Below are 10,946 nucleotides of genomic sequence, written 5' to 3' on the forward strand. Positions count from 1 at the left end.
GTGGCCCTCGCCGCCTGCTGCGCAGTCGCGCCGCTCTACCACGTGCTGCCGTCGGCGCCGCTGCGTACGCCTGCCTGCCTGCCAGCCTCGTGGTGCCCATCGATTCCTCTCTGTAGGTCACGTGGCCAACGTGGTGCTGGGCCTCGCCGTCGGCTGGTTTGTCTTTGACTACATGCTCGTGCACTCGGTGCTGGCGATCGCGATCACGTACCTGCTCATGCTTGTGGCGCCTCGGTAGGAGACTCTTTGCCGCACCATTGATCTCATGTGCATGGCGTAGCGCGATCGTTGGTCGCCTCGTGGGAGTCGTCTTGTTCGCCTACTTGATCGGGTGCCACTACTACCGCGAGCACTACGAGCCCGACCTGGTCTGGGACTCTGCGCAAATGGTGCTCACGATGAAGCTCACGGGCCTTGCGCTGAGCTACAGCGACGGCGCGCTCCCGGACGACACCAAGACGCCCGCCATGCTGCGCAACCAGCTGCGTGAGATCCCGTCGCTGCTCGAGCTCCTCGGTACGTGTTTTTGAGGTTGAGCGTTGCGTTTGACGATGTATCTGTAGGCTTCATCTACTTTTTCCCAACGTTCCTCGTCGGTCCTGGTTTTGAGTTTCACGAGTACCTCGCGTGGGCGACGACCCACCGCGTTGCGCCGTGGACCGTCCACGTCAAGAACCTCCTTTCGGCCATCGTACGTACCCACCCCGTCCATATCTCCATAGTATCCACATTTTATTTGACGTGTTTGTAGATGTGCATTTCTCTCTTCTTCGTCTCGGACAATTTTCCGATCGATGCAATTGACGCGCCGACCTTCTACCCGGAGCTGCCGTTCGTCGCGCGCTGCCTCTTGCAGTGTCTCTCGGTCGCCCTGTACCGCTTCCGCTTTGTACGTCCACATCGTCGTTGGCGTCTTCCTTCTGACGAGATGTATTCGTGTAGTACATGGTCTGGTCGCTCGCCGAGCTCGGCGGCGCCTTGGCCGGCTACGGCTACTCGGCCGAGCGCAACAAATGGTATAATCTCACATTTCAACCGACCTTTGTCGACGCTCTATCCGTAGGGACGGCTTGACCAACAACAACATTCTCTTTGTGGAGCTCCCCGTCAACATGCGCGTCGCAATCAACGGCTGGAACATCAAGGTCGCGCTCTGGCTCAACACCTGTACGCTGCTTGTCGGCATCTCGCCTCTTGGTTGGATGATTTTTCTATCGTGCTGCTGCTGCTGTGTAGATGTCTACCAGCGCGTGGCGCTGCGCAAGGGCAAGCCGACCGCGTTCTCGACGCTGGCATCGTTCATGGTCAGCGCCCTTTGGCATGGCCTCGCGCCGGGCTACTACATTTTCTTCGTCATGGGCGCCTTGTACATTGAAGTCGCCAAGCGTACGACGACTCGATTCTTGTACATGTGGACTCATGGTCGAATGTAGACATTCGCCGGCGCTACCGCCCGCTCTTCCACTACAGCGAAGACCGCAACGCGCACCCGCACGCGGTCTTTCTCGAGTACTTGACGCCCGGGAAGGCGCACCCGCTCGCGATTGTGTACGATCTCGGAGGCATGGTGTGCACGTGGGTCGCCATGCAATATGCTGGCATTGCGTTTGAAATTCTGGATCTGCCGCGCTGCGTGCGCATCTGGAGCTCGTGGTACTTTGCACCGCCGATCGTCGTCGTCGTCTTGCTGGCCTACTTTACTCTGACCACGCCGCGCCGCGCCGCCAAGGACAAGAAGACCGAGTAGAGCATCCTCCTTTTGGATAAAAACACACAAGAACACGAATCCCGACGGAATACTCAAGGTTAATGGTATGGGAATCGGGTCTACCCGACAAGAGTCGAGTGCGTGACTGGGGACGATGGAAGACCCAACGACACAGATGTGGGAACTTGCTTGGCGGCAGCCACCACACGCTGTCTCGGCCACCCATACCGCGGCGCCGACGACCGGAAGTGCTCCGAGCCCTCCTTGGATAGTACTAGTACGCTGTAAGTATCCTCTTGTACGGAATCGGGTCGCTGGCACTTGTCGCTGCCTACTGCCATCGTTGGTGCAGACAGCGCTCGGTCTGCGCATGACGGAGGTTGACGGGCGCCTTGTCCTTGGAGCGCCCGTCGTACGTGGCTTGCTACGCAGAGCTGCCATGCGACGCTGGCCAACACGACAAGATGTTGCAAGTGAACGCCCTACGATCTGCATGGTCTCGGCCTGCGAAGCGTTGCCTGCCACGGCGCGCGCTCCTCCACCACGCGTAGAGACCACGAGGGTTGTTGGCTGGTACACAGAACGATAGAGTGCAACGTGCATTAGTCCATTTCGGCAGCCTGGGCGAGGAGTAGCGCGTCGAGGCGCTCCTTGTTGCGCTTGGCAATCACGCGCTGGATCATGGCCTTCTCGTGGTCCGTCTTGGTCGCCCAGTCGGTGATGCGCATGAGCGACCCGTCCACCTGCACGACCATGGGCCCGAGGTGGTCGAGCGCGACCGCGTTGCCGCCCGCCGTGACGTTGATCGGCGCGCCGCCGGGCGTCGGCGTCGACGCGGGTAGCGCGAGCATCTCTTGCGGCGTCGACATGCTGTGTGTTCTTGGTCTCTGGCGCGACGCAACTTTGGCGTCCCAATGGCTTGAATTACGGGAAAGTCGAGATTTTCCAGAAACATCCACGGTCACGTCCACCAACGCACACGAGGTGACGACGACTACAGTACCAAGGGTACCGACAATACGGTGCGTCCTGCACTTGTCTTACACACCACGGGTCGTATGTAGTCTATACCCGCGCTTCCACGGCCATGGTCCGCGCGGCGGGAGAGCCAACCGTACGTGAACGGTACTTACAGAAAATACGGTAAAATACAGCTAAACGAACGCAACTTCACAATCGTGGCGACCAATCACAAGCACTCCTTGCCGATCCACCCAAGAAGGGGTGCGATGGCACAGCAGTACTATCTGTTTAATGTCAACTTTCTATCAAGTAGCAACTTTGAGGTGCCGGATACGCTCATGCCACCGTCGCTTCGGTCGCCACACGGCTTTCTGTCCGAGGAGCACAGCTACACAATGGAAGACCCGACGCTGCTCTCATCCAGGAAGGAGACTCCGCGGATCGGGACGGCGACGTATCTCGCGTACCTCGGCGGCGGGCTGGCTCCTCGTGCTCTTCCTTTTGATCGTGCAAGCGCTGTGGCCTCCAGGTCGCGAGCAACCTCTAACTCGGCCACTCGTGCAGCCTCCCGCCGCGCCTCGACGCCAACACGTTCTTGGACCCGACCTCGCAGAATGCGTCGACGCGCAACGACACCATGATTGTGTTCCCGGGCCACGACATGAACGTGCCCTTGGCCGCATCCGCCTTTGCGACCTACCATGTGCAAGTGTACGCGATCTTCGCCGGCGCGAGCGTGCTCATGGTCGTCTTCCGGACGCTGGCCACGTCCTGCGTGCGTCCCGAGGCTTGTTCCACGGGCTTCAGGCCGCGACGCTCGTGCCCTTTGCCGTGCCGCCCGTCTCGAGCCGCGTCTACAACAGCGACATGGTCACGCTCGACACCAAGCTGCCGTTCGCGGCCGCCGCGTTCCTCGCCAACGTCTTCATCGCGGCGTTCGCTTTGGGCACATCCAAGTGGTTTCTGCAGGCGTCGGCGCTCCCGATAAGCGTCGTGCTCTACGGTTACTACTAAACGTCAGTGCCTACTACGTCCAGGACATTGATCGCCTCTCGCGCACGACGCGGGCATCTGCACTTTGTGATGGAAGCGATCACGGGGGCGGTCGTGGTGCGCGCGTTTGGGCTGAAGCAGACGCGGCGCTTCCACATGACTACACGACGCACGTCACCGCGCACCAAGAGGCGAGCTACGTGCACGAGACGCTCCTGCAGTGGTTCTCGCTGCGCATTCTGATGCTGGTGATGCACTCGTCTCGCTGCGCCACGCGCTCTCGCCCAGCATCATTGGCCTCGTCTTCAACTATGCGCTCCTCGTGCCGCCCCACGTCGAGTGCATCGCCAACGTGTGGTCGAGTCTGGCCGCCGCCATGGGCAGCGTCGCTCACGTCTTGACGGACCCGACGGCCCGCGTGTAGATATCGACACACAAGAGTTTCTATCCTCTATAACGTTTTGACTTGCATTTTAGTCGACTCGCGTGGGCTCGTTCATAGTAGCAAAGAGGGTGGGGCTTGGCGAATGTCGCCGTCGTCTCGTGGAGCAACGGGTGTTTGCTTGATCCGGATAATGCGCTGCGCACAGCCTGCCAGCTCAGAATCATCCGGATACAAGAATCGAATCCAACGGGCTCGTGCCACAAAATGGACTCGTGGTGTCATTCTCCAACAAGCCATGGAAGTGTCGGACGACGTCAAGAAGGCGCAGCAGCGCAGTGCACAGAAGAAGTACGCCGCTGCCAACAAGTAGAAGATTGCGGCCAAGAAGAAGGCGTACTACGAGAAGAACCGCGCACAAGCGCTGACGAAGCAGAAGGAATACCGCCACAAGAACAAGGACGACTGCCTGGCCAAGAAAAAGGCGTGGTATATGGCGAATCGGGCGCCTTTAGCCGCCTACTACCGAGCTCGGTACCATGTCCTTGCGATCAAACCGAGTGGTTGTCTCATGTCTTTTCCTAGTCGAGCGCGAAAGAAGGCGATTGCGGCCGGCGAGGTCCCACCGCCAATGCCCAAAATCGCCGATTTCCGAGCTCAACACGAAGCGTCTGGCTGCGTCGCTCCGGCTGCGTCGACGCGCGCGGCCACGCTCGCACCAGAACTCTCCGACGAAGAAGACGACGACGTCCTCCACCCCTTGGCCGCCACCACCAAGAAGGTTGCCATGGTTTCGTTCACAGACGAGCATCCATTTAACATGCGTGAGCGTGGGCCCGAGCCGTGCTGCGACGAGTGTGCGCTTTTTCAGCCGAATGCGCTCACGTCGGCGACCAACACGGTGCTCTTGGCAGGCACGTACATGTGTACGTTCTGCCGCGACTGGACCTACTACCGTCTCCACCGCAAGCTCAAGCGCACCCGCGCCGACGCCCGCCTCGACGCTCTCGCAGCTTGAGCTTTCCATCTCTCTCTATTTTGCATAATGAAGTGTGCTGATGTATCTTCATCCTATTCCTAGACAAGTTGTTTCTGTGCCTTCTACACGATGATCAGCTCGTAGATACTAAAGGACTTGCAGCCGTTCATCATAACTGGACCATGTCGATGCTACAACGCTCGTAAGGAAGGCGTTGATAAATTATGGCAGAGTTAGTTGCTGGTTGCGAGCCAAGGGTGGGTCTGCAGCGAGGACGTCGACGCGCGATGGTGCGGCTTGCGCTGGAGCATGCTCATGACGAAATCCTGTGCATCGACCGAGAGAAGCGCCCACGTCGCTTGCGGGCGCACCATTTGCCCTTGGCGCATGCGTTCCAAGAGCTGGCCTTTGGTCGCTCCTTGGAACGGCGCGACACCGAGGAGGTAGTTGTACAGAAGAACGCCGGCGCTGAAGACGTCGGTGGCGCTCGAGACGGGCAGCGGACGCTCGTAGTCCATTGAAAGTAGCTCTGGCGCGAGGTATCCCGGTGTGCCCCGCACGGCGTCGTGGAGTGCGTTCTTGTGGTCATGTGCACTCGGACGCATCGCGAGGCCAAAGTCAATGAGCACGAGTTGCGTGCAATCATCCTCATGGGTCTTGAAGAGGATGTTCGCCGGCTTGAGGTCGAGATGGAGGACGTCGGCGCCGTGTAAAAGCTCCAAGATGCGCAACAGCGAGCGCATGAGACGCTTCGCAGCCGCTTCCCGCGAGGCGACGTTGGTTGCCGTCAGCGGCGGAAGGCTCCGCATGCGATCGTGGAGCGACCCGCCGTCGTAGCGAGGAAGCACGAGACCGGTGGCCTGCTGCTCTCGCAGATCAAAGGCCTTGACGAGGGTCGGAACATGCGCGCGCAGGGATGGCGACGCCGTCGAGAGGTGGCAGAGGATGGCGATTTCGTTCTCGACGAGGTCCTTCTGGCCAATGACGAGCTTCACGACGAGGTCCGTGGGCGCATTCTGCAGCACGAGGCTGTGCACGGAGGCGCTGCCGCCCGACCCGAGGACGGGCCCGAGGTGGTACTTGGCCAAGAAGGCTTGGGCCACCATCGCCGCCTCGAGCGCCGCCGTCCATGCCGCGCACTGGTCGCGGCTCGACGTGTAAAACGTAAACGCTTGGCCGTCGTCGAAGAGCTGGAAGCAGCTGCCGTCCGTGGCCACGTCAATGCGCGAGAGCGGTGTGATCGATAGGACGTGCGTCGGCGTCGCCTTGTACACGCCAGGGCCCGTCCGTGGAAACCACCGCCACGTGTCTCCGTCAAAGTCGACCCAGCAGTCGGTGGCGCTGGAGGTCGTCGTCTTTTGGCGCTTCCATCGCAGCCACCGAAAGCGCTTGGACGAGTTGCGTTCTTGCAGCACGCCGTGGAGCTCGGGGACCTTGATGTGCACGGCCGTGGTGGTCGGGTGCTGGCTCACGTCCGGCAGCGACAGCGTCAGCATGGGGACCGAGACCGACGACGACCGTGACGACGATGACGCGAACGACGACCGAGTCGCCTCGGGACTCGAGTGGCGCGTCGCCATGCGCATGGGACAGTCAAATGTGAAATGTGAAATGTGAAATGTGAAATGTGGTGGTTGTTATCCGAGACCCTTGCGCGTGGTTGTTGGGATGTTGTTTGGTTGCCAGAGATTCGCCACGTCAAAGGCGCACCCAAAACCGAAATAGAGCACCGGGTTCGACGTACTGCTGGTCTTCTCGACACAGCGACTACTGTACTGCTGCAGCGATATGAGATTTTAACCCTTGAAGCATAGTACAGTACATCATCTTGCAGCCGCGTACTACCGGTATATGTAAAATCGCTAGGAGAGGTCATACGCTGGCTGGTGCCATCGGCGGATGTCGCCGCTTTGAACGGTGCGAGATCCAATGAGCCGAGATGGTCTGCCAAGTGCACGCATGCGCACAGCGTGCACTGATTCGATTGTGAATCAACGGAATCAGTGCACGTACACAGTCCCTTGCATTTGCCTGTTATCTACCTGCATAGAGTAGGATCAACTGGAAAGGCTGTTCTGGACGAAGCGCTCTCGCTTCGTGGCCGAGTCATGTCTTAGTTGGGAAAGGAGCACCCGATTACTGACGCTATCGACATTTCAGTTGGACAGGCGACTGACTGTCAAGAAGTGAATGATGGACGACACTAGCGCCAGGCCGTCCACAGCAGACTCTCTCCAGAGCCCTTCACAGACATGAAGTGCACTGGAACCTTAGTACAAGCTCGGCTATTGGAAAAAGTATACAACGCACGGTAATAAGGACACTGCGCGCCGTCGCTTGTACCTTTGCAACGAATGTAAGATTTTGATGCTGCCGCTTTTTGCATTCAAGGAGGTCGCAGCGTCAAGAAGAGACTACTGCAGGATCTGGCTCTCTAAATCCGTCGATCCATGCGCGCAACCAGTGGGCTTGGAGCATACGTGCGGTCACGTCAACGGGTCCTTGCGTCAAATCGACATGCTTGAAAAAATCAAGTGGAATCGTCGTGGCTGGAAAGACCCCCAGTCGCGGATTCCTAACATCTTTTGTCAAAACTCAACTCTGCAATCCAACGAGGCGGCCACGAGTGTTGGCACGCCAGCAAGTTTGGCGGATGCTCTGGTCGAGAGGTCGTTCAGTTGTTGAAGTGGGTTCAAGAGATCGCTCTCAATCGCGCACGCGGTACAATTACCTCAAAGTACACCCAGCGACTGCCAACTCCTCTGCTCTTCTCGGTACTACCTTCCACGACAAGCCACACGAGGTGGCAACAAATCTGGGTGTATCGAGGCGCTTGAACGAGTTAAATCAACAAAATTCCACAACCAAGTGCGTCCGTTTCAGACTTGCGCGATGGACATTGTCGGCAAGATCGGAGCGTACTTTGCCAACCATGAGGCGCAAATGCGACTCGTGATGCAGCACACACGGGATCGCCAGCGCGTCCCCACGCCGGAGCTGCACGACGACCCGATTGACCGTGCGTCGCGGCTTCTCGACAAGTGCCTCGACTCGTTCGAAGCTTCGGTGGCCGCCCCATTGTCGGCACGATCACCGCTCGCATCGCCACGCGACGCCTGTTCACTCGCGCCACCGCGCCCCGAGACAACACCTCGTAAACCCAAGCGCCTCAAGCGCAAGAAACCAAAGTCCGGGAGCAGATTCTCTGAACGCACTCGTCATGCTTGCTGCTGCGTAGAGTTCCATCGGCGGCCAAGGCCGCCGAGCTCGCGGCCATCAAGCAAAAGCTCGTGGACGACGCCATTTCCGTGACCAAAGAACGCGCGCGGAAAATTCAAGTCGGACCCCTTGCTCCGACACACCATGTCATGTTGTCTTACCATAGATGGACAAGGAGATGCGTTTGAAGGCCGAAGCCGCGCTGGCCGCAGAACAGCAGGCGCGCCGCGAGGCGCAGCTGCTGCAAATTGAGTCCATTCGGCGACAAGCGTTCCGACCCGTGCTGGCGCCGGCGTCACCCAACCAGGTGGCGTCACCACGGCAGCCTGCGCCACCACGCGTGCTCACGGATGCGTGGAGCGAGCGCGCACCACCTCGCCGCCACACCATCTTGGGGCTCCGAAAGCCCGCGAAACAACCTACCCCTAACCTCGTGCGTCTTGCTACACGAGGGTGTGGGAGCCATAGAATCACCGCCGGGTGTAGGCAACCGCCAAGCACAATCGCAGCGCAAGCCTCTCGCACTTGGCAGCCTCCATGCCCCCGCCCAACCACCCGCCGTCCGAGGCGATCCGACCGACAACACCGTCGCCCCGTATTGATCCCATGACCAAGTTTGGGCCAATCCAGGGTCCGTGCTCGACACGATAGAGGCCGCGGACATGATTTGTTTTTCGTATAGACCATGTGCCGAGTGCGATGCCATTTCTCGATCGGCTCGAGCACATGGAGAAATACCGCGCAACGAAAGCATCCGAGGCGGCAATCGAGGCGAAGCACCGCGCCGACGTGGCGGCGGCGCAGGCCGCAGAGCAGCGCCGCATGGACCTGGCGTGCGACGCCAAAGCGCAGCAAAACCTCGACTTGGATCGCCAGCGACTGGCGCTGGAAGCCCAGAAAAAGGCGCTCGAAGCCTCGCTGCAAGCCTTGCACGTACGACACCACCATCGCTCGTCCACACGTTTTATCTATCGACGTAGACGGAGTCGTCGCAGCTGCGGTCGGAGCGCCACAAAATTGCGATGGAGCGGCGCGTGGCCCGGCGGGCGGTACCAGAGATTTCAATTTCAACCGGTTGGTGGGAGGACATGGTGTCGTAGGCGGTCAACAAGTCCAACAACAGTGATGACGTCCCTGCGTCCTCCTCGGACCTCCAAGGGTGGGTGCAGGACGAGACGGACCGGGCAAATCAAGCCGCCAAAGCGAGGGCCGAGGCCAAGCGCCGTGTGCAGATGCGCCGTGCTCCACCCGCCAGTGCCGGCCCCGAGACCGTCGACGACACCACCGCTTCATCGACGCCCCGGCAATGGCGTGTAAGTCCGCTACCCCAGCCGCGATGGGACGCAGCGTTTTTCGGCTACAGCAGTGGCTCCGACACCGAGTAACACGAGAAAAGAAAGGCGGCAGCGCACTTGTGTACATGTCGCTTAGCATTCTGCACGGGTGTCGTTCTTTGTCTCTGTCTCGACAAAAATCTCGATCGCAATCGGACTTTCCACTTGTGCCGACTCGCCGGGCGGCTGGTTCTGGTCCATCATGGCGTCGGACGACGGGGTCGAGTCAAAGCGGAGCTGGTCCAGGACCTGCGGACACACGGACCGGATGAGGTCGTACGAGAGCGTGAGCACGTCTTGCTGGCTCTGCGCCGACGTGCGCTCGAAGATGCCCTCGGCCGTCATGACGACGAGGAGGTTGTGCAGTGCGTGCAGCGTCGTCTCGTACACTTCGAGCGCCGCGACCGACGTCGCCGCGTTCGGCGGCAGCGCGAGCTTGGTCGCGAGACGCCGCAGCACGTTGAGCCAGAGCGTGTGGAAGCAGTCGAGGCCCGCGAGCGTGTGGATGTTGTACAAAAACACCTTGGAGAGGAGCGTCGTCGAGTATAAGCTCAGATCCTTCGAGTCTTTCGCGGGTCCGTTGCTGCTAGCCACATGGCGCCATGAGTACCATCCTACCATCCTCCGATTGGTCTGTTGTCGCACCGAGACCGGTCGTCCAGCGTGTAGATGATCTCTTCAAAGCAGTCCTTCCACACCAGCGGTGCAATCGGGTGGCCTGGCAGCATCAGACTCCGGTACAAACAGTCCCACGCCGCACGAGCAACCGCGGCGCGCTCGTCCTGGAGGTACGAGAGCAAGATGCGCATGAGGTCGATCCAGCACCCGTCGGCCGCGTCGCTACGCCAGCCGCGTCAGTATTCTAGTATCAATGTATCAATCGGTAGAGGATAATAGTACCTATTGGCGACCGCGTACAAAAGCTGGAGCGCGTCCACTTCCAAACCCGTGCGCTGGTTGACGAGACGCATGCACACACCTGTCCAGAGCCCGACAATCTCTTTTGGCCACCTGCACAAGACAGCCGCATGGACTCCGACAACGCCGCTATGGAGGAGGATGTTACGTACGCCGTCGGCGACGAGCTGCTTGAGCGCATCGAGGGTCGCGGGCCATCCGTTCGGGGTACTGCGCGACGAGCCCGAGGAGGCTAGGCATATATCCTTCACGCTCCTGTCCTCTTGAAAGAGAGATAGACATACTTGAACAAGGTCTCCCACGTCGAGAGAGGCATGTCGTGCATGTACATGGCGTTGGCCTTTGACGAGCATGTGCAAGCCCGCGGCCAAGCGCTCCGAGAGCACTTGCAGCGACGGCGCCTCGAGCTCCTACCCATCATCCATCCATGCATATATATCAATGTATCAA

General features: G+C 59.6%; 7 protein-coding genes across 7 annotated transcripts in view; 4 read left to right on the top strand and 3 right to left on the bottom strand.

Annotated features, from left to right (window-relative positions):
* Positions 1–25: 25 nt before the first annotated feature.
* SPRG_15181 (hypothetical protein) lies at positions 26–1,747 on the top strand (the record flags this gene model as incomplete). Its single annotated transcript, XM_012354341.1, has 9 exons — positions 26–64; positions 117–234; positions 281–516; positions 564–691; positions 752–889; positions 943–1,016; positions 1,064–1,167; positions 1,237–1,386; positions 1,434–1,747. Exons 2-9 carry the CDS (start codon positions 173–175, stop codon positions 1,745–1,747), a joined length of 1,206 nt encoding a protein of 401 aa, XP_012209731.1. The 5' UTR covers positions 26–64; positions 117–172.
* A 563-nt stretch (positions 1,748–2,310) lies between these two features.
* Positions 2,311–2,577, bottom strand: SPRG_15182 (hypothetical protein; the record flags this gene model as incomplete). The annotated part of the gene is made up of 1 exon (XM_012354342.1): positions 2,311–2,577. One exon carries the CDS (start codon positions 2,575–2,577, stop codon positions 2,311–2,313), a length of 267 nt encoding a protein of 88 aa, XP_012209732.1.
* Positions 2,578–3,009: 432 nt separating this feature from the next.
* On the top strand, positions 3,010–3,685 carry SPRG_15183 (hypothetical protein; the record flags this gene model as incomplete). The annotated part of the gene is made up of 3 exons (XM_012354343.1): positions 3,010–3,134; positions 3,236–3,446; positions 3,479–3,685. 3 exons carry the CDS (start codon positions 3,010–3,012, stop codon positions 3,683–3,685), a joined length of 543 nt encoding a protein of 180 aa, XP_012209733.1.
* Positions 3,686–4,344: 659 nt separating this feature from the next.
* Positions 4,345–5,064, top strand: SPRG_15184 (hypothetical protein; the record flags this gene model as incomplete). Its single annotated transcript, XM_012354344.1, has 3 exons — positions 4,345–4,362; positions 4,420–4,580; positions 4,632–5,064. 3 exons carry the CDS (start codon positions 4,345–4,347, stop codon positions 5,062–5,064), a joined length of 612 nt encoding a protein of 203 aa, XP_012209734.1.
* A 194-nt stretch (positions 5,065–5,258) lies between these two features.
* SPRG_15185 (CAMK protein kinase) lies at positions 5,259–6,611 on the bottom strand (the record flags this gene model as incomplete). Its single annotated transcript, XM_012354345.1, has 1 exon — positions 5,259–6,611. One exon carries the CDS (start codon positions 6,609–6,611, stop codon positions 5,259–5,261), a length of 1,353 nt encoding a protein of 450 aa, XP_012209735.1.
* Positions 6,612–7,889: 1,278 nt separating this feature from the next.
* On the top strand, positions 7,890–9,629 carry SPRG_15186 (hypothetical protein; the record flags this gene model as incomplete). Its single annotated transcript, XM_012354346.1, has 7 exons — positions 7,890–8,213; positions 8,264–8,363; positions 8,411–8,551; positions 8,731–8,875; positions 8,927–9,177; positions 9,225–9,293; positions 9,345–9,629. Exons 1-7 carry the CDS (start codon positions 7,918–7,920, stop codon positions 9,627–9,629), a joined length of 1,287 nt encoding a protein of 428 aa, XP_012209736.1. The 5' UTR covers positions 7,890–7,917.
* Positions 9,630–9,671: 42 nt separating this feature from the next.
* SPRG_21512 (hypothetical protein) overlaps positions 9,672–10,946 on the bottom strand; it is a gene marked incomplete at both ends in the record, with an annotated part of 5,235 nt that continues 3,960 nt past the window's right edge. Inside the window, 5 exons of the mRNA XM_012354359.1 lie at positions 9,672–10,164; positions 10,224–10,418; positions 10,479–10,576; positions 10,649–10,728; positions 10,777–10,906. Coding sequence (XP_012209749.1) covers positions 9,672–10,164; positions 10,224–10,418; positions 10,479–10,576; positions 10,649–10,728; positions 10,777–10,906 — 996 coding nt within the window. The remainder of the gene's footprint in view (positions 10,165–10,223; positions 10,419–10,478; positions 10,577–10,648; positions 10,729–10,776; positions 10,907–10,946) is intronic.

The sequence above is a fragment of the Saprolegnia parasitica genome (assembly GCF_000151545.1).
Source record: "Saprolegnia parasitica CBS 223.65 unplaced genomic scaffold supercont2.157, whole genome shotgun sequence".
Lineage (NCBI taxonomy): Eukaryota > Oomycota > Saprolegniomycetes > Saprolegniales > Saprolegniaceae > Saprolegnia > Saprolegnia parasitica.